The sequence below is a fragment of the Nomascus leucogenys genome, chromosome 11 (genome assembly GCF_006542625.1).
Source record: "Nomascus leucogenys isolate Asia chromosome 11, Asia_NLE_v1, whole genome shotgun sequence".
Classification (NCBI taxonomy): Eukaryota; Metazoa; Chordata; class Mammalia; order Primates; family Hylobatidae; genus Nomascus; species Nomascus leucogenys.
This window is the reverse complement of record NC_044391.1, coordinates 15,689,750-15,712,960: the sequence shown is the minus strand read 5'-3', so window position 1 is coordinate 15,712,960 and position 23,211 is coordinate 15,689,750. Positions and strand designations below refer to the sequence as shown.

Below are 23,211 nucleotides of genomic sequence, written 5' to 3'. Positions count from 1 at the left end.
ATATACTATATACATCATATCTATATCATATATATGCACCACATATATACACATCATATATGCCTTTTATTTATATCATATATACTGTATGTAATACATGTTACTTCCCTATTTGATAAAAATAAATTATAATATCTGAAATCAGAGTTTCTCGTATCTGATTCTGCTGTACATAAGATTTAATAACATTGATCCCTGAAAAAGTAAAACTGAATTAAGTCAAAAAGGTTAATCTCTTTTTAAAGAAAAAAGTCTATGTATGTTGTTAATCATTTAAAAAATATTCATAGACACTTTGCTTTGCTAAAACTACATATGTCGCATTCCTGTTATATTGATGACGTATCAACATACTACATTTACATAAGAAAACCCTGACCCTGAGTGGCTAATTGAATTCCCGAAAATAAGATGTCCTGTATGAGGCAAACCAGGACTACAGTCATGTCTTTAGACCCTGACCTCAGAGCACTTTCCACTAAAGCATGGTGGATCCTTGTTCATGTACCCTTTGCATTGTTTATCAAAGAGTAACTGGAAAATCTGACACTTATATAAAACATCAGAATTGAATAGTTCAAGTTAAATGATAATAAAAACATGTAAATAGTAAAAAATAAAAATGTATTTTCCCAGTTGATACACATTATATTTTTTAGGAAGATAAAGCATAATATGGCTTTCAATGCATAATGATTTTACTTTCCTTTAATATTTTAAATAAAAACGTATTGTAGACAATTATATAATTTAATTGTTTTAAACTAAAATAATCTTGAAATACCATTTACAGGTTATAAAAATTTTTTTTTAATTATTATTATTATACTTTAGGGTTTAGGGTACATGTGCACAATGTGCAGGTTTGTTACATATGTATCTATGTGCCGTGTTGATTTCCTGCACCCATTAACTCGTCATTTAGCATTAGGTATATCTCCTAATGCTGTCCCTCCCCCCTCCCCCAACCCCACAACAGTCCCCGGAGTGTGATGTTCCCCTTCCTGTGTCCATGAGTTCTCATTGTTCAATTCCCACCTATGAGTGAGAACATGCGGTGTTTGGTTTTTTGTCCTGGCGATAGTTTACTGCGAATGATGTTTTCCAGTTTCATCCATGTCCCTACAAAGGACATGAACTCATCATTTTTTATGGCTGCATAGTATTCCATGGTGTATATGTGCCACATTTTCTTAATCCAGTCTATCGTGGTTGGACATTTGGGTTGGTTCCAAGTCTTTGCTATTGTGAATAGTGCCGCTATAAACATACGTGTGCATGTGTCTTTATAGCAGCATGATTTATAGTCCTTTGGGTATATACCCAGTAATGGGCTGGCTGGGTCAAATGGTATTTCTAGTTCTAGATCCCTGAGGAATCGCCACACTGACTTCCACAATGGTTGAACTAGTTTTTTTAAATATGTTACTTTACCATTTTGCGCTACATTGAGTGATCAATAGATAGATGTTATAAGCTTGTTTTAAATAAATCAAATGGAATATTTGGAAAATCAAAGTTCCATATATACTTAATGCTGATGCTTATCATAATCCCTAGAAGTTGGCAGCCCTTGTTGAATGATTAAGTAAAATAGTACACAAGTCAACTTTTTAAAGGAGAAATCTTGATTTTATGAGGATAATGCAGTACAAGAATTTTACTGAAGCATTGTCTGAAAAACTGATTTATTGAAGTGCCAAGGATAGAAAGATATCTTTTTCTCATTGTTTTATAATCAAGAATTCGTTGCTCTTCATTGACATTCCAAAGGACACACGCATGCACTATTACAATTGAACTCCACATTCTTTCTTACCCAAGATAGCAATAATCTCTACATCTCTACATTTTTCCTCTGAGTAGCTTGCATATTTTACCACTTAGACATTGCTCTCTCATCCTCTTTTTAATCTGGGTGTGCATTTATTTAGGAAAAGGTCCGTGCTGTGAATTTTCTAGAAATGTGGGAATCGTATAGACAGGATAAATGCTTAATGGATAGTTCTCAAATATGTCTTTAAATTCTACTTAATTTTATGCTTTGTCTTCTGGATACAACTCAACAATTCACAGGAAGAGAGAAGGAGAAGGAGAAACGTGATAGTAAATAATCTCATTGAAATATCATTTTCTTATGATAAATTTTTTTTTTTTAACTGAGCCAGCAAGGATAGGAAGAGGCAGAAACTTGACAAAACTTTCCAAATTGTTTTTTTTTTTACTTTTTTCTTTTTTTCATTTTTATTTATTTATTTTATTATACTTTAAGATCTACGGTGCATGTGCACAATGTGCAGGTTTGTTACATATGTATAGATGTGCCATGTTGGTGTGCTGCACCCATTAACTCATCATTTACATTAGTTATCTCTCCTAATGCTTTCCCTCCCCACTACCCCCACCCCACGACAGGCCCCAGTGTGTGATATTCCCCTTCCTGTGTCCAAGTGTTCTCGTTGTTCAATTCCCCCTATGAGTGAGAACATGCGGTGTTTGGTTTTTTGTTCTTGCGATAGTTAAATGAGCATTTGCTCACTTCTGAATTATAAGCACCAACATGATTCATGGGCAAACCATACCCAGTTGAGGGAATGGAACTATCCTAGTCTATAATAAGAAATAATTGTATCAAAAAGAAAGAACTAATTGTCATAATAGCTATTGTTTATTTTGCAAGTGCTATGTAGATACAGATTTTAAAGTACATTAATTCAAATGCAAAAACATAGCAAAGTTGCCGTTACCTGCTAAATTTCAAAGAAAATCTTATCCTGGAAATGGTAAAACTGGAATTCATAATCAAGCCTGTCTGACTCCATAGTTCAAATTCTTACCATTATCTCATGGCCCTTCTCTACACACAGGGCTTTTCTAGGATATTCTCAAGTGATGTTAGAAAAAAAATGTGGTTCTAAAAACTTGCAAAAAGATACCCAAAATTACAAAGAATGTCCCTGAGTCGCTCAGTTATTCCTCCCATTTTGGAGGGTATGAATCTTTACAACATCTATAGTTCTTTCCAGTTTAGTCCCCACATTCCCATATGTTCCTTGGACACTTGGGGAGACACAAGGTTTTTGAGTTTTTATGATATTACACATAAGGATGCTGTAAAGAGATTTGAAAAGCTTCTCCATCATATGTCAAAGAAGTGAGTTGGTGAAGCAAAGAGGAGATTGAGTTCTTCTTTCATTTATTTAATAAATAAATACTCACATCTGACTCCATACCAGGGACTGTGTTAAGCTTTGGGGATACAGTGGTAAATGTAATAGATGTCCTGAATTCATGTGGTTCAAAAGAAGTAAAAGTACATGTTTCGGTAGATGGAGATTATGCTTGTTCTGGAAGGTACAAATGAAAATCTTGCAAGATTTAGGGAATGATCTACTTATCACTTGGAAATATATTTTAAACTGTGATTTGTATTATGCTATAACAACTCATGTTTTGAATACTCTAAAAAAGCACAGAAGTTGTAATTAAAACTAAATTTCTTGATATGCATAAACATTTTGGTTATTATAATATCTAAATAAGACTTCAAAAATAACTTTAGGTTGGCTTTCTGTCAAAACCATCTCTAAGCATTTATATCAGCTCCAAGACCTCCCTCATAGACTTTTTCTTCAAACATATTTAGTAATCTCTAGTTGAAAATTCTAAAAAAATATTTTTCATTCTGCCTTTTATTTTGTATAGTCTAACAATTTCCACATCCAATGAAGCAATTAAGTATGTTCTTTTTATTAGGATTTCAGTTTGGCAGTGCATAGGGGCCCAATGAATTAGAAGTTCAGAGGAAAATAATGTATTATTAATACTGCAATAGGGACCTTATCTAATTGTGCATTGAAAAACATGTACACTGTGGAATGGGAGTTGAGAATTTTATTGCCAAATTATACAAACACATTTGTAAATATGATAGGAGAATATGGGAGTTTCCAGACTTCCTTTTAAGTTTCATATTTACTTACTATCTTTAGAAAATACTTGCTATCATAGTCCACGTAAAAATGGAAGACCATTAAGCTAACATTTGTTAGAGCTAGCTATGTGCCAGAGAAAATACTAAGTGCTTTCCATGCGTTATTTCATTTTATTCTCACAACAATCATATTTGATAAGTACTGATAATCCTATTTCGTAGATGCAGAAACTGGACTTAGAGAAATTAAGTGAATTCTCTCAGAGGATAAAGTTGATAAGTAACAAAATAGAAATTACAACCAAACCATCTTATAGCCAGAGCCTGAACTTTTAACCAGTAGGCTGAGCGATCCCTGGAAAATTCAAGAATTTTGTATCAGTTGCTATAACACACGGTAAAAACAAATAAGTTTAATTATTGAGGCTTTTCAGAGACTATCTGAATTGAACTCTGTATTTAAAAATTCAGAACGTTGTGCTAGTTTTAGAACATCGTGCTAGCTTTCAAGTCAACTTCTGAGATCATGTAGTAAAAGGTATTATATTTTCTCCAAGAAGGAAAGATGTAAAAAATAAAAATGGAGAAATATCCATTGGCAGCTGTATGTATGCTCAACTCAGGAATCCCCTGCTTAGCCTGACTGAGGCACTTTTTAACATTTATGTAAGCCCAGTTGTTAAGATGTAGCTGAGGATATAAGGATGAGACTAAACACAGCTCAGAAACTGATACCAATATGTTGATAGAGAACTAGATAAGGAGGGTGATAAAGGTGGAGGGGAAATTAGATAGCACAAATATTCAACACATTACTTCAACAGAACAGTCATGCAAAAAGAAGAAAGAAAGAAAACATATCTACATAGGAAGACCGGAGAGGTTTTTTATAAATATGTGGCTGCCTGATAAAGAAGCTGAAATTTCTGGCACTTTATTAGTCTCACTATCACAAGACAACACCCCAAGTCATTCTATACGCATTGTGTATGCACTGGGTAACTGCAAGTTACTTTCTGAACACAAATATATTAGTCCAGGAACTGCTCCCTTATACATATTAAGAGAATGTTAAAGAGATGAATTCAGCATTAATGATAGAAGCTCTTTAATAAGATCCATATTATGCTTCTATATTGCATGTCCAGTATATCAAATAATGTTTCTAAAAGAGTGTTATGAAGTCATACATTAAAATATAATAAATTCATGTGAAGGCATATATAAAGATAGTATAAAACTTGTATTAATTAAAAGATATTTCTACATTTTATTATGTTATTTGGAATTATATAATAGACATTAATTTTTAATATTAATTTATATTTGAGGACAGTAAAGTTCATGCTAGAGAAACATTTCATCCTTATGCAAATATGTATTTTTTAATATGTTCTTTTAATAGTTCATGTTAGAACCACCAGAAATATTAAGATGTTCTAAGATATATAGTAGTCTTTGAATCTGTGGCAGAGACAACTTCAACTCTTGGTATGCTACAAATATAGTAATTTTGAAAACTGTTACCAATAATACTGGCATGTTTAAGATGTGAAATTGTTTAAAATGTTATTAAAAGTTTTTTTTATGTTTAACCTAACAAAACCTAATTCAATCTCAATATGATATCCAATTTTGCCATGTTTTAAGTTAGGAGACATTGCTTCACTCTTTTATGAGTTTCCATAGTCAATAAAATAATTTTTGTTTTCTTGCTATATATGAAAGTTTTGCTATGTTTAATATATAATCACAGGGTATTATAAATGAAATTTGATCAAAACTATGTTTTATAAGCTGGTATGGATTTCTAAATATACTTGGTAAAAACAACAATTTTAATGTAAGTAAAAATAGTTTCAAAAATTGATCATAAACAAAATATAGCTGTTTTTAAACATGATTCTTTTTCATGTAAAAATTATTTTAATTAACTATCTAAAATAATTTCAGGCATATGTTCAAAAATGGTCAGCAACTAATAAAATATAAATTCTATGAGGTTCCTAAGTGACATCATAATTAGGAAGAATAAATTTTAAAGGAAGCTGAAAACAGATAACATTAATAAAGAGTTTGTTAAAAAACTTTATACCTTTAAACCATACTATACTAGTTGTAAAACTAAAGACTAGGTGTGGGAATGGAAACTAGAACACTGAATTAAGTCTCATAGATGCATAAATTTTTTTAAATTACAACCTATTAAGATTCAATACAAAGGATATATTGAATTGCAGACATACATTATTGTTATACTTTGAATATACCATTGAATGTACTATATCTTTGTATTTCACAGGATCCACAAGATTTTTAAAATTTATTTTCCCCTTTAGAAGCTAGTATCCTTTCTGGAGAAGGCACGAAGGGAAGCATACTTCTTTTAATCTTTTTAATCCAAGTAAAAATCTTAAAGTCAAGTACTGTACATATTCACCAATGTTTATTCTATTTGATTTTAAAGTTTTATATGAAGTCATTGTTGATCAAGTATTTAGTTATTTTCTCTTTTTTGATTTAATTTAAATGAGTAGCATTAGAGGTGCTCCAGATACAATTATGTTATGTCCTTCATAATCAGATTCAAACCATCACTTTGATTCTCCCCTTTTAAACTATAGAAATAGAATTTATTTGCTTGCTTATTTATTTGTGTTTATGATCTCAAAGAATTAAAATTATTTTCTTCATTTGCTTTCATACTCTTGGATGTTATATAGTATTTTCCTGAAAACTCTGCTTACAGGCCTTATAAACTGTAATTGTACTTTCAGATAATCATGAATTGTCTTTAAAACCGTAATTTTCTCTTGTTCTTAAATCGAGTTTTAATAGAAAATTAAGACAAATTGAATATAATGATTTTTAAATGGCTAACACTCATGGATCATTTACTGTGTACTGGGCAGAGTGCAGTGCTTTACATCATGGTTTCTTAGTTCTTACAACGAAGGAATCAGATACCCTTGTTATCCACTGTTTCAGGTGAGAAACATGAGCCACAATATGGTTAAGTAACTGGCCCATGGATAAACAGAAAGCAAGTGACAGACCTCGGCTTTTTGCCTATGTGCTTAACCACCGTGCTACTATGCTTTTGACATGTCCCAGAAGAGTTACGGAAGATATAACTGGGATATGTGGAGGTGTAGCTAAAAGAAACTTCCTTTACCTTGTATGACAAGGCAGTCAAATAAGGTACAAATAATGGAACTTATGATATCAATTTATTTATAAAACTTATATATTTGTTTTAAGCTATTTTTAACTTTCTCAATAGAGTTAAACCGAACATAATTCTTTTACCTTGTATGACAAGGCAGTCAAATAAGGTACAAATAATGGAACTTACGATATCAATTTATTTATAAAACTTATATATTTGTTTTAAGCTATTTTTAACTTTCTCAACAGAGTTAAACCGAACATAGGAATATTTACTGAGTCAGGGATTTGAGAACTTTTGAATTTCTGGTAGAAGCTGGTAGATTATTTGTAGCAAAATTCAGATTTCTCCTGTGGATAACGATTTTCCAGACATCCAGCTCTTTTCTGGGCCAGAAGTCCCCAACAATGAGCATTTGCAAACTTACTCTATAATGTTTACCTTATAATGACACAATTAGAAATACAAGTGGGTTAAACAATTGCATTTGAAGCATGTTAAAACAAGATGAAACGCATGAACATGTCATTATCATTAGAAATATAAAAAAAGGATCACTAAATAACTATTACTGCTAAGAGTGCTGGACAATTCTTTCATTTGTTGAAAGAAAAGCTGCCTTTTTGATTGCTTAAGTCATCATCAGTTGTTGAATTTAAAATGTTAGTTATTAATAGTTGCTGAGTTTGGTCAAATACCGTGAAATTCAGATCTGATATGAAGACTTGGTTCCTAAATTCCACATGTGATGCTAAGTTTTTACATGCTGCCTATTTGTGTTCCCAGATAGCGTTATGTTTAAGAAAATTATTTAAATTTTTTCTCCTATTTCCCTAGGGTGTTTATTTCCCTAAGGTGTTTCATTAAATAGTGAAGAAAGAAACAGTGTTAATATATTTAGCACATCTTTTTTTTAAAAAAAATAAAATAAGGCTATGTAGGATTCATTTAACTCATTATAAGTGTTTTGATCTCAACAGTACATGTGTTCCTGGAGAATTTATGTGAATATGAAACTCAAGGTCATAATTTTCCTGCTACGTGCAGGTTTTTTAAATTAAAAGTTTGCTATTAAATATGGGCGTTGCTGGTGGATTTGATGGCATTTCTTTATCCGTTTATATAAAAGAGTTAGGATTTGTATGGAGAATCCTTATATTGTCCTACAGCATACATCTCAAAAATGTAATTTAATTACTTCATAATTATTTACTGGTTTCCAATAGTTACAACCCTAAGATTCTAAACTAAGTATGTATAACCCCATGTTATAATTTAGTCTTAGTGTAGAAACTTATTGAAATGCTATTTCCTATACATAAGTGGTTTTGTATAAGCAGGCTTTTATATTTTTACATATTGGCAACTATAACCTCTGTATGTTGTTTTGATGATAAGATGAAATCCTCATCTCACAGTCTAATATGTATTGAATAACAAAAAAATTTCAATTTTTCCTCCTTTGACATAACTAATTTTTTTCAGTAAATATTTTTAATTGGAAAATTAAAATATACATATGAAGATTATGAAAAACACGACTACCACACATGTCAATAAATAAAAAGAAATTCTGTTTTACAAATTTATCTGTCTTTCCTATATAGGTGTTGTGCTCTTCTCTTCGTGCATCTCTGAATTGTTCTTACCTTAGAATAAGTGCTGCTGAAACAAACACCATGATAATATTTTAAAATATGATAAAGTAGGTGAGGCACAGTGGCTCACACCTGTAATCCCAATACTTTGGGAGGTTGAAGCAGGATGATCACTTAAGGCCAGTTCAAGAGCAGACCAGCCTGGTCAAAATAGTGAGACCCTATCTCTACAAAAAAAAAAAAATTAGCTGGACAAGTGGCACATGCCTATAATCCAGCTCCTCAGGAAGTCGAGGCAGGTGGATCACTTGAGCCCAGGAAGTCCAGGCTGCCATGAGCTGTGGTCTTGCCACTGCACTCTAGCTTCAGTGACAGAGTGAGACCCTATCTATCTCTAAAAAAAAAAAAAGGAAAAAAAAAATATATCATAAAAATACCTGTATTGCTTTGAAAAACAAGTTTCCAAGTACACAATTATTTATGCTGATACAGAGACTATGGAGCCACTAATTTGGTTTGTAAAATAGAATATTCTGTACATTTTATTATGATAATCAATTTTTTAAAATTCAAATCCATTTATTCTTCACATAGGCAGAATATTTATAATATTAGAAATATATTATAAATTCTGGGAAAATATTAAATGAACATATAATTCAACAGCTGAATGAATAACTGAATGTGAATTTCAGAAAAGAATGAATAAAACATTTTGGGTATTTGCCAAAATACTGCTTAGTTTTGATAAAAATGACATTTCTAAAAAATAAAAGGGCTTGACTAAATTAGAAATAAGTATATCTCAATAATAAAAACATAGTTGGCCCAGCGCGGTGGCTCATGCCTGTAATCCCAACACATTGGGAGCCCGAGGCGGGTGGATCATGAGGTCAGGAGCTCGAGACCAGCCTGATCAACATGGTGAAACCGTCTCTACTAAAAAATACAAAAACTTTGGCCAGACATGGTGGTGCACACCTGTAATCCCAGCTACTCAGGAGGCTGAGGCAGGAGAATCACTTGAACTGGGGATGTGGAACTTAGAGTGAGCAGAGATCGCTCCACTGCACTCCAGTCTGGTTGACAGAGTGAGACTCCACCTCAAAAAATAAAATAAAATAAAATAAAATGAAATAAAATAAAATAAAAATAGTTAATTCTTACTTCATTATTCCAAGAAAATATAATGATTTTCCCTCCATATTTTCAATAATCCCTACTCTGCTTTATTCAAGTCTCTTCATAGAAAAAAAAAGCAGAAATACCTAAGAGGCACGTATCAGAATATTTGAGGTTGATGCTTTTGAGTTTTAAAAAACAACCAATTTATGTTTTGAGTGCAGACATTAAAATTTGACAAAATGTTCTGTAATTTTCCAAAAGCATATTATAAGATTATCTTGGTCATGAAAAGTTGCATGAGTTAAAATGCTCCCAAGGGTATAAGAATTTGAAAAGGAAAATATTGAAACTTTGGGCTGTGGATTAATTTGATTTGAAGAAAGGTCAAGTCTGATGATGTTGTTAGTACTTTCTTTGACTCTTCAAATTGGTAAGTATCAATTGCTGCTTTGAACAACAAATTGATGTGAGATTTAGGATGAGGAAAATGAATATCAATAAAATTATTTGCAGTAGTATTTTATTAAATTTTTATAAATGTGTTAACTTCAACAGTTTAGACCTTGGAGGCATTTTATTCCTTTGGGACTTCTTTACAACTTAAATATTATTTTGTTGTTACTGTTATGGTCAGGAAAAAATGAAACCCACAATATTAAACCTAAGAGATTATACACATATATTCTAAAATCTTACAATTGTATTATTTTCTGTTGAATTCGTTAGAGGTAAGATCTTACAGAATTTTATTTGGCTCTTAGTACATGGCTATAAGGCATGCAAACCCAAGTAAAATGTTAACAGTGTTGCTTTGTTGAACAGGGATTATAAAACAATATACTCTCAGTGTATTTCAGAAATGCAAACATAATGTTTAAACCACTACAAAATAAAAATATAGGTACTGTAATTTATGTTTACTCACAAATAGCTTAGCTCAGCTCTACAACTAATTTCTGATGATAATCGTAATTTGTTTGGTGTGTGGAGAAATATCACTGGTCATCATAAAGAGGTTTGGGAGTAGATTAGCATTTAATCAAATAAAACTCTTCATGATCTCTGAGGAGTCAGATGGCCTTCCAGACTCCTTTAGAATGTATCAACTGATGGAGAATTCATGGCATCTGAAGACAATGAAGTCCATTAATGGACAATTAGTCTTTCAACAAATACTTGCTATCTTACTAAAGTAGTAGGATATTTTATATGCCTATTAGAAAATATGCAGAAGGAAACTTAGAAAGAATAGGATAAATTTAAGTGAAAGTTCTGGCATTCCAAGCTCTATTCCTGTGGAACTTTTCACATACCACTTGAATCCTACTTTGATATTATTGCAGTTGGTCAATGGAATATATAATAGCCCCCCTGTAACATAAAGCTTCTCTTTGTTTGCCTATGTTACCTCTTTGGCTTTCAAGTTTTTTTCTATAATCCCTTTTTGTTGTGCTGTCCACAGCCATGCCAGGAAGTAATGTTACCAATAATTGATCAGTCATGTGCACCCTACAGGAAAACCATCTAATCAAACAATAGCTCAAAATAGGAGCAGCAATTTGGCCAAAGTGAGTTAATACAGATATTGCTTTTAATACTGAGATAGGCATATTTCCTTATGCTTTCTGAATTGAGTAAAAAACATTCTCAAGTGACCTTATATGTACCACTAAGGTATAAAGAACAAAGAGCTCTTTATAAAATTAAAAATTCAGGGGTTCTTTCCTTCCCTTCCCCAACCTACACACACACACACACACACACACACACACACACACACACACACACACTTGAGAAAGAATCCTAAATCTAAGTGTTCTAGATTTTCATGCAAGAAGACTTACATATTTTAATCATCGTTCCGTGCATAAAAGCTATTTTTTCATACTAATAGTACCTGATCCTGGCTTAATGACTTTTGGAACAAATGCATATGAATAAATAAAGCAAATCAATGAAGTTCACATGTAAAATTTTATATCTCTTGCTCCTCAAATAAATTTTACCATCCATCTAGTAAGTTCTGGACTCTTTGTGTTCCTTAGGGAAATGGCACAAGGCCTTCTTGAGGTTAGATTATGCATTTGGATCTCTGATTTAGTGGAACAGTGTGTAAAAGTCTCTCATAATCAGAACACTCCCTATTGGCTCCACGTCTGAAGATTCCCAAGAGTGCTGTTTCTATCAGGGAGCATCTGGAATAGATTATATGCAGTTAATTGACTCCAGGTCAAGCTTGTTACAGACAGTAGCATGCAGTATAACCTATGCATTTCACTAAATCTACCCACTTTTGGTTAAATCACACCTACTTCTCTCCATAATTCATCCCAGATGCACAACACACACGTGCACACAACACACACACACACACACACACGAAGACAGCAAAATATCAATAGAGTAGGGAGGAGGTTGTTGGCAAGATGTTTAACCCATAAATTATCTCAATTAAAATACTAACTATTAAATTTATAGGATTGTTGGGAAGAAAAACAAAGAATCAGGACCAGCAGATTGTAGGTCTTGACTGTTTTATAGTAGAAAAATATATAAAGGCTTTTATTTTAAGTTCCAGCAGTTTCACCATTTTTACTTTATTTTGGTCCTCCAAGTACAAGTTCAGCACACATAGGCACTTCTCAGAATGTCTTAGTAGTAAGGAAAGCAGGGCTTTGATTTTTAACTTATTTAACAATATTAATGAGTTTGGTTACAAGGAACAGTGTTACTACTGTTCATTGAAAACCAAAACATCAATCTTCTTAACTTATGATGTTAGAGGCACAGGGCATGTCTTAGCAATTAATGACCAGTTGGAGGAGTAGATATCTCAATGACCCCAACTAGTAATTAATTCCCAGGAAATGTCCTGCACTGAGGTCATTATTGCTAATAAAATGCACATATGGAAAGTTCCCTCTTTTTTGCCTATGTATATAAACATACATTCACATTACATGCATTGTTATATGTCATAAAAAGTTATTTCACATATCCAGAAGCTCAAAAAAAAGTGTAATGAGAAATTTAATATACTCAGTCTCTGCATTCATTTTACCTTTCACTTTTTTTAGAGGGTATGGGTAGGAGGGAGAATACATGTTTGTATGCCATGGCTGTGAGTCTGCTGCAATCAGATATCAGTGCTTTGCTAATAATGTGAATACAAGAAATAATGGAAGGAACAGGGTAATGGGATTGGAGTAGCACTGATGAATGTGGGTGGAACAGCACACTTGATCAATACCAAAAGGCAGTACGAAGTGACCATATGCATTGTTTTGAGTCCTAATGTATTAGGTACCAGAATATGCAAGAGCCAAATTTAAGAGTTAGCCCAAGATTCTCTTTGGTGTCCTTCTGTTCTATGCCACTGAATTATGCCACATTCTCTTCCCTCTCATAGCCATATAACCAAGTCTATCATGCAACCTGCCCTGCTGTTCAGGAGTCCTTAAAAAGGTTTCACTGTTTTCTGGAACTGTCTGTGTTTGCTTTTCCAGTCTCTTTTCTCTGTCCTCCATGAAAGTATACTTGTCTTGTTTAAGCCTATATGATACTCCTTTGAGTTATCTTGCATAGCATATCATAAATATCTCCATTTTAAATTTATTTTATGGTACTTTATTGCATATGATCAACCATTCCCTTCAGAAAAATAATCTTATTCATTTCCTCACCTTATAAATGGTCAGCGATTAGATATGATGCCAATGGCTGATAAGAATATATATAAGTGAATATATGTTAGATATATTCGAATACCATCACAAGTTATATAAATATATCTTTATTAACATATAAATATATACATATTTAAAACTTGTATTGGAATTTGTATAAAAGCAGCAAGTTTTTAAGGAGAATCTGTAAGTCAAAGAATACTGGTATAACTAACAAGTTAAAACTAACTTTTAAAACTAACAAGTTGCAAGAATGCATTGAGATTGAATGATCCAAAACTCATATATTCAAATCTAATCTGATAAATTTTTTTCTGTAGATCAGTTAAAGTGACTGTTTTGTGGCAATAGCATTAATGTGTTCCTACTGGCTGTTAAATAATATAATTTTTAGGACTTTATGTTATTTTTTAAAAGGCTTTATTAGTGTTATATATTAAAATTAGCATAATTGAATTTTTTAAAACTAAAATTTTCATAAAGGGCTGCTGATGGTGTAGGTCTTTTTGGTCAGAAAGACATTCCTGTTGTCTCTCAAATTTTATTTAATTTAGGTGAAACGTTCAGGAAATGTCAATTAAATGTGAATAAAATATGCAATATTTGTCATATTTAATACAATATGATTGAAAGAGAATCTAAATCAACTTGATTATTTGCATATGTAGTAACCTTCTAAAAGAAGAATTAAATGTTGACAGATTATATACAAAGAATAATTTAGTATTCCTTATAGGTATCTTTGAATGTAATGAAATGTAATGGTTGATGAAACAACTTATTAAGCACTCACGTTTAACATTTCATGAAGAAATTCAGCATAAAATTTGAAGTCTATCCTTAAATATTTATCATGTATAAACATAATACACATCAAAATTTGATTTTATTTTACTTCCCAAGACTTCACTTAACTTCTGAGATTTAATGTAACTGAAAACTTGATATTCAAAGTCTGGGAGACATTTTAATACACTGAAGAGCTAATCTCACTTAAGAAAAATTCAACCCTTATTAGGCCTTCTCTTTAAACAATATAGGCATAAAATATTTATTCTGAATGTTAGCTAATTAGAAAATTACTTAAAATCTAATGCTTTTTTTATTATGATCAAAGCTATCACCAAGAAATCTGTCATCAAAGAAATTATTGGTTCTGCGGCCTATTTCCTAGTAAGACAGCAGTAAGTTAATTAACATGGAAGAGAAGTTGAAGACTCTAGCAGGAGCTGAAGATCACTAGATTCTACCATAATGCAAAGCATCCAAAGACAGGTGTGAAGAAAGCAGACTCTAGCTAAAGTCCTGATCATGTGTTGATTTGATCCATCTCTTACCTACCGTGTACCCCTGGAAGAACTATTTAGCTCTGTACCTCAATTTTGTTTCATCGGTGAAGTGAGATAAATAATTACCCACCCTTAATGGCTGTTTTTAAATTAAATCATTTAATCTATGTAAAGCACTTTTTAAAAAGTATTGGGTACATATAAATGCTCAATAAATATGATTTGTAATTTTTGTTACCAGGCTTAGTTTGGAATACGTGTTTTGATTTACTCTACATCTTACGGAAAACAACCAAGTTAGCCTATTTTATGGCAACCCAGTTAATTACCACCTCCTACCTCTTATAAACTCTTATATTTTAGAATTTGTTTTTCTATTCATTACTTCTCTGTGTGGAATAACATAGGTTTCAGGTAAGATTGCATTGTTCCAGGCCTAACACCTATACTGGGGCCCTGACCTTAGTTTCTCACATTTCAGTGGAATTTTTAAATGTCTCTAAATTCAGAAACAAGAGAACTTTGTCTCAAAATGACAGCTTTTGTCTGTTTTACTTGGTGGATCTTTTCATTTGGGGATGATATAGGGCACGTATAAATTTCTACCAGTGAAAGTGGTCTCATCTGATCAAAAAATTCAAGTTTGGAAAAAAGTTGGTTCTTCAGATATTTGCTTAAACAAAACACAAAAACAACTTTAGTCAAGGAAAAAATGTTAAATAACAAAATAGTTTAAATTTTTGTGGTGCATTTATTTCTACATCTGCGCAAAGTCAGTCCTTAATTTTATTCCCCAGTTCTGATTCATTTCTATAAGAGTAAAACAAGAGCGATGGGGAAATTATTTTTAAAAATCTATATACATTCAGAACATTATAATTTAGTAAGTTGAGGAAAATCTACCAATTGCTATCTTAATAGTTTTTTTTTTTTTTGATACTTTAAGTTCTGGGATACATGTGCAAAACGTGCAGGTTTCTTACATAGGTGTACACGTGCCATGGTGGTTTGCTGCACCCATCAACCTGTCATCTCCATTAGGTATTTCTCCTAATGCTCTCCCTCCCCCAGCCCCCCAGCCCCCAACAGGCCCTGGTGTGTGATGTTCCACTCCCTGTGTCCACGTGTTCTCATTGTTCAACTCCCACTTATGAGTGAGATGATATGGTGTTTGGTTTTCTGTTCCTGTGTCAGTTTGCTGATACCTTAATAGTTTTTTTTTTACTCTTTTTTAGATTAAAGTAACACCGTTTGAAAGAGAACATTGTTTTCATCATGAATGCTAATAAAGATGAGAGACTTCAGGCCAGAAGCCAGGATTTTCACCTTTTTCCTGCTTTGATGATGCTAAGCATGACCATGTTGTTTCTTCCAGTTACTGGCACTTCGAAGCAAAATATTCCAAGACTCAAGCTAACCTACAAAGGTAAATGTATACATATTTTCTAAATTGTTTATGAAGATTTTTAAATGTCTTTTTTGATTGCTATATTTTTTCTTTTTAGAAAAGCATATTGACTTCTGTGAAATGTTTATTATGTTGGCATCAGTTCATAAAAATAGAATTATAGAACATGAAGCCCAATTACTCATTTTTGTGAGGAAAAAGATGCTAAAGCTATTCAAGTACCCTTTTCAGCCCAGTATTTATAGTAATCAATTTGATCTGCAAGTGATAAACGGTTTGGTGTTAAAACAAATAAATTCCTAAAAATAGAAAAATGTTAACAAATTTCACATAACTCTTACTAGTTTATTCCTAGTTAGAGGGGATTTTTTTTTAAAACACAGTAAGGTATCTTCAAAAAGAATTTAAGACAGCAGGATAGCTTCAAGTTCTCAACTATATACGTATTTGGTAATAGAAAAAGACAATGTGAAAGGTTTAAAATATAAAAAAGATGAAACAATTTTCTAAGAAATGAAATCTGCTAAGCTAGTTGTTTTTAAATGTTTGATATAAAAGCAAAGTTTATATGAATTATGGTTGGTCATCTTTGTGTGTGTCTGTGTCCAGTTTCACGCCCAAATAGTTTTTACTTTAGTTTTCCTTTTTGATGTACTCTGGGCTTCATTAATATCTCAAGAAATAAAAGGGATGTAGGGAGAATAAAACTTCTTTATTCTCAGTGTGATAGGCAAAAATTATGCTGTCAATTTGAATATCTTCTGATCTCTTTAAGATGACATTTTATAGACAAACGAAATACCAATAATAGAAGCAAATCAGATGTCAAATCTAAGAGTAAGTTGAATTAGCACACTTTATCCATTACAAATCTTATATGTTGGTATTTGTACAGAACACATGTCATGTATTAAAGAGGTAAACAATTTATATATTTTTGAGTTCTTATGTATTTATATGTATCAAACTCATATAAATTAGAAGTATATCTTTTGGTAATCTAGGATGTTTTTATCTGGAAAAATTGATCACATTACTAAACATAATTTATTGATGTTTTATTTAATCAATAATTAAAATCTTTTTTTTTTTTTGAGATGAAGTCTCATTCTGTTGCCCAGGCTGGTGGGCAGGGCATGGTCTTGGCTCACTGCAACCTCCGCCTCCTGGGTTCAAGTGACTCTCCCACCTCAGCCTCCCAAGTAGCTGGGATTACAGGTGCCCACTACCATGCTTGGTTAATTTTTGTATTTTTAATAGAGATGGGGTTTCACCATGTTGGCCAGGCTGGTCTCAAACCCCTGACCTCAAGTGATCTGCCCATCTCGGCCTCCTAAAGTGCTAGGATTATAGGCGTGAGCCATCTTGCCCGGCCATAATCGATAACTAAAACCTGTATTTGAATGTCTTCCATTTCTTAATCATAGATATATTCAATTTTCTGTCATTCACCTAAATTTATCTTAGTTTCAAGTGAACATTAACAGTTAGGGTAAGGTTTAGGTTATAAATAAAAAACAAAGTCAAGGCTTTTAACCATGCCAGTATAAATAGTACTGAGTTATACCTTCTTCCATAAACAACTATTCAACTATATAAACTACATGAAGCAACTATTTTTAGATAGTGAGCAATAGGCAGCAAAGATGAAAGAAAGAAACCACCAGTGGTACATGCCTATAATCCCAGCTATTCAAGAGGCTGAAGCGAGAGGATTGCTTGAGCCCTGGAGTTTGACTGCAGTGAGCTAGGATTGCATCATTGTATGCAAGACCCTGTCTCTAAAAAATAAAATAAAATAAAAAATAAATAAATAAATAAATAAATAAATAAATAAAATAAAAAAATAAATAAAATAAAAAAAAATAAAAATAAATAAATAAATAAATAAAAATTCACTCAGTGCTGCGACTGGGAAAGGGTTTGGGGCATTTGTGAGCTGAGCTGAGATATTGAGCTGAAATATTGGAGGTCAAGGAGTGCTGAATGATATAACAGTTCTGCCCATCCAGAATTTTAAAAGTTTACCAAAACCTGGGGCACTCAGGTGATGTGCTGCAAGGGTCTTTTTTTTTTTTTTTTTTTTTTTTTTTTAAGTTCAAGGGTGTATGCCCAGGTTTGTTAGGCAGGCAAGTTGTGTCATGGAGGTTTGTTATGCAGATTATTTCATCAAACAGGTATCAAAACTTGTACCCATTAGTTATTTTTCCTGATCCTCTCCCTCCTCCCTACCTCCATGCTCTGATAGTCCCCAGGGTGCATTATTCCCCTATAGGTGTCCACATGTTGTCATTGGTTAGTTCCCACTTATAAGTAAGAATATGTGGTATTTTTTTCCCTCCATTAGTTGGTTAAGGATAATGGCCTCCAGTTCTATCCATGTCCCTGCAAAGAACATGATCTCGTTCTTTTTTTATGGCTGCATAGTACTCCAGGGTATGTATGTACCACATTTTCTTTATCCAGTCTATCATTGATGGGCATTTAGGTTGATTCCATGTCTTTGCTAATGTGAATAGTGCTGCAATGAACATACAAATGCATGTGTCTTTATAATAGAAAGATTTATATTTTGGGGGTATATACCCAGTAATGGGATTGCAGGTTCTAATGGTATTTCTGTCTTTAGATCTTCGAGAAATTGCCACACTGTCCTCCACAATGGTTAAACTAATTTACATTCCCACAAACAGTGTATAAGCATTCCGTTTTCTCCACAACCTTGCCAGCATCTGTTATTTTTGACTTTTTATATAATAGCCATTCTGACTGAATAGTGTGAGATGGCATCTTGTTGTGGTTTTGATTTTTATTTCTATAATGATCAATGATATTAGGTTTTTTTTTCACATGATTGTTGCCCGCACGTATGTGTTCTCTTGAAAAGTGTCTGTTCATGTCCTTTGCCCACTTTTTAGTGGTGTTGTTTATTTAAAACTATAAAAACCCTGAAAGACAACCTAAGCAATACCATTCAGCACATGGGCAAAGAGTTCATGATGAAGCTGCCAAAAGCAATTGCAACAAAAGCAAAAATTGACAAATTGGATCTCATTAAACTAAGGAGCATCTGAACAGCAAAAGAAACTGTCAACAGTTGACAGTGAGTAAACAGGCTTGAGTCAACAGACAACCTACAGAATCAGAGAAAGTTGTTGCAAACTACGCACCTGACAAAGATCTAATATAAAGCATCTATGAGGAACTTAAACAAATTTACAAGGGTCACATTATAAGAGCTTAGCTGTTCTATTCCTACTGTAAGGGATACTTTAGTCCTGCCTTAAAAACATGAAACTAAGTCTCAAAAGGATTGAAATGATCTTCCAGTAAACTCAGTATCTGCCAGAAAAAAATCTCAACAATTTTTAAAATAAGAAAACCCAAATCAACCATATGCTTAACAATTTAATATCCATAATGTCCAGATACAATAAAAAATTACTAGACATACAAAAAAACAGGAAAATTTAATAACAAGGAAAACATGCAGTTAATGGAAGGCAAATTGAAGTGACGCAGATGTTCACATTAGCAGACAAAGATTTTAAAATAGCTATTATAAATATGTTCAAGAATTTAAAAGAAAACGATATCAAAAGGAATAAGCAGATATGGAATCTCAATAGATAAGTGAAATGTATTAACAAAACTAAATGAAAACTCCAGTAATGAAAATTATATCTGAAATTAAAAACTTACTGCACGAATTAAAGATTGGAAATAGCAGAACAACATTCAGTAAACCTGAAAATAGAGAAATAGGGATCATCCAATGAAAAGATCACTTGAGTTTTTACATGTCAATTTATAAGATATTCCATTAAACCAGAGCCTTATCTAGAAAGTTCTTTTGTATTCCTTATGCTCTTTGTGTGACTATCATGGGATTATATCTTTAAGTTCTTACAAGCTCTATTGTTTTAAATATATATATATATTTATATCTATATCTATCTACAAAAAGATATATTTTTTATATCTATATATATTTACATCTAGCTCTATGTATTATATATATGTATCTATATATAGTATCTATACATATATGGTAGATAGATACATACATACATACATGCATACATAAATACATAGATACATAGATAGATACTCTTGCTCTGTCTCCCATGCTGGAGTACAGTGGCAAGATCTTGGATCACTGCAGCCTTGGCCTCCTAAGCTCAAGCAATCCTCCCACCTCAGCCTCCTGAGTAGCTGGGACTACAAGCATGAGCCATCAGGCACTGCTAATTTTTGTATTTTTTGTAGAGAGGGAGTTTCACCATGTTGCCCAGGCTTGTCTCCTGGGCTCAAGCAATCTGCCTGCCTCAGCCTCCTAAAATGCTGGGATTACAGGAGTGAGCCACCTTACCTGGCCAAAAGATAATCTTTAAAGCCACAGGTTTTAGGTTTTGTTATGGCAGTGCCCATTTCTAAAACCAAAATGTAATTTGGATAACTATTGCTGTATAACAAGCCATCATAAAACTCATTCCCTTAATAAAACAATTACTATATCCCTCAGTTTCTCTGGGTCAAGAATTTGGAAAGGCTTAGCTGGGTGTTTCTGGTTTGTACTCTTTAATGGAGTTGTAATCAGATGACGGCTGCAGTTGTAACAGCAAGGATCTGGCTGGCATCTCTTCCTTCATGTATCCTCAGGTTTCTCCAAGGGAGTCTTTTCACTTGGGTAGTTTGGGCTTGCTCAGGGCCTCGAGTGCATATATTTAAACAAACAAAGAGGAAGTTTCATTGCCTTTTTATACCTAGCTTCAGAAGTTACATGGTATTGGTTCCAGAGTATTCTATTTGTTGCAACATGAGAAAGCCTTACTCAATTTTAAAAGGAGAGCACAAAGACTGTATTTCTCAATGATAGTAGTGTCGAAGTCACATATGTAAGGAACTGTGGCATGGGAGGTATTGTGTATATCACTGTAAAACACGAACAGCCACAACTAACTTTCATACAATCTTTTACTTTTTATAAAACACACCTATGCAAATCAGCATGGAAAGCAAATGGTGCAGGAACAACTTGATATCAACATGGACAAAAATGAACCTCAATCTTTACTCTATACCATACACAGAAAATGATTCAAGATGAATCATAGACCAAAAAGTCAAAGCTCAAATACTAAAGCTTCTAGAATATAACATGGAATAATATCTCTGGAACCTCAGAGTAAGGAAAAATGTCTTAGGACACAAAAACAATAACCATAAATACTTTTTAAACTAGGTATCAGCAAAAGTAAAACAAAATTCTGTTTACCAAAGACATCACTAAGAGGAATAGGCAAGCTACAAAATATTCACAAAACATATCTGAGCAAAGATTTGAATCCAGAATACATACATGCATACATACATATATACACCTATATAAAACAATTTATATAGGTGTATATATATGTATTTATATGTGTATATGCATATGTAAATATACACATATATAAATTGTATATGCATATATTTATATAAATGTATATATAAATATATACATATATAAATTGTATATGTATACAATTTATATAGGTATATACATATATGTATTTATATATGTATATATGCATATATGCATATATAAATTGTTTTATATATCTCTGTCTCTGAAACAAATTGATAATAAAAAACAAGTTTATATAGGGTAAAGTACTTATTCAGACACTTCACAAACATATACATGGCCAATAAACACTTAAAAATGCTGGACCTCATGAGTCATTGGGTAAATACAAATTAATATTACAATGAAATACTCCTATATATCTGTTGGAATAGCTAAAAACATGAAACACTGACTATATCAAATATTTGTGAATCTGTGGAACAATTGGAACTTGCAAACATTGCTAATGCAAGAGTTAAGTTGGAAGTTTTTTTTGGTAGTTTCATATACAATTAAACATGCACTTACCATTCATTTGAATTTCTTGAACAGGCAAAACTAATCAATGGTTTAAAAATATGATAACAGTTGCCTTTGTTGTTGGGGGGCAGAGAGGATTGACTGAGAGGGGCAGGAGAGGAAATTTTCTGGGAGTAGAGAAGTATTTTCTATCCTGATAGGGATGTTGAATACCTAAGTGTACAGATTTGTCATAACTCATTAAATTGCACATGTAAGGTCTGTCCATTTGACTATATATATTGCCTTAAAAAGAAAAAAAATAGAAAACAAATATTAAAATCCAAGGAATTAAAAAAATATACGGAAAGTTTGAACTAAAGGAATTGAAGACATAAAAAGGGAAACTCCAGTTTCTTTAATACAGTGAATATCAGAGAAACACTGCATTGACAAATGTGGGTAATGCAAACATCACACTTGCAAATAAATTTTAATAACTGATAATATTCACTGAAGATTCATAATGAGCAAAACATTGGCATAAGGACTGTGTGTGAATTATCTCATTACCTCGCTGTGAGATGGGTATTATCACCCCTTTCCTATGTATGAGGATACCGAGGTACTGAGAGATTGAGCAATTTGCCAGGATCACAAATTTAATTCATGGCTCAACTCCTGAGTCAACCCCAGGCTACTTAGAGCCTAGGATGCTAGCCCTGTCTCTCTCACTGTAGACATCTCTTTCCTGAGGCACTTACCCATAATAGGGAATAAATTTACAGAAGCATCATACTGATATTTGACCAAAACTGATTATATGATTTCAATTGTAAACATTAAATGAAGTTGAAGAAGATTACATATACTCTTTAAGATCACTGGGTAGCCAAAAAGATTATTTAATTTTTGTAGGATGTTATGCCCTTTGCTAAACTTATTTTTTAAAAGTCGATTGTGATAAATTGTCTTTGTAATCAAAATTTCATAGAAAAGTGATTCTTAATATTAAATCAAATGTATCAATTATCATCTGAAAATAACAGCTTGTATTAATGTATGTTTTTGGCCTTAGAGCCAACTCTATAAGGATTAAAAATCTTGTTTTATTTCTCTTTCTTTAAATTTTCATTCATCTCCGCCCT

At 32.5% G+C, this 23,211-nt stretch overlaps 1 protein-coding gene across 1 annotated transcript in view; it reads left to right on the top strand.

Annotated features, from left to right (window-relative positions):
• SEMA3D (semaphorin 3D) overlaps positions 1 to 23,211 on the top strand; it is a 158,633-nt gene that overhangs the window by 16,341 nt on the left and 119,081 nt on the right. Inside the window, exon 2 of the mRNA XM_030822019.1 lies at positions 16,037 to 16,227. Within this exon, the coding sequence (XP_030677879.1) occupies positions 16,077 to 16,227 (151 nt within the window). The 5' untranslated portion in view covers positions 16,037 to 16,076. The remainder of the gene's footprint in view (positions 1 to 16,036; positions 16,228 to 23,211) is intronic.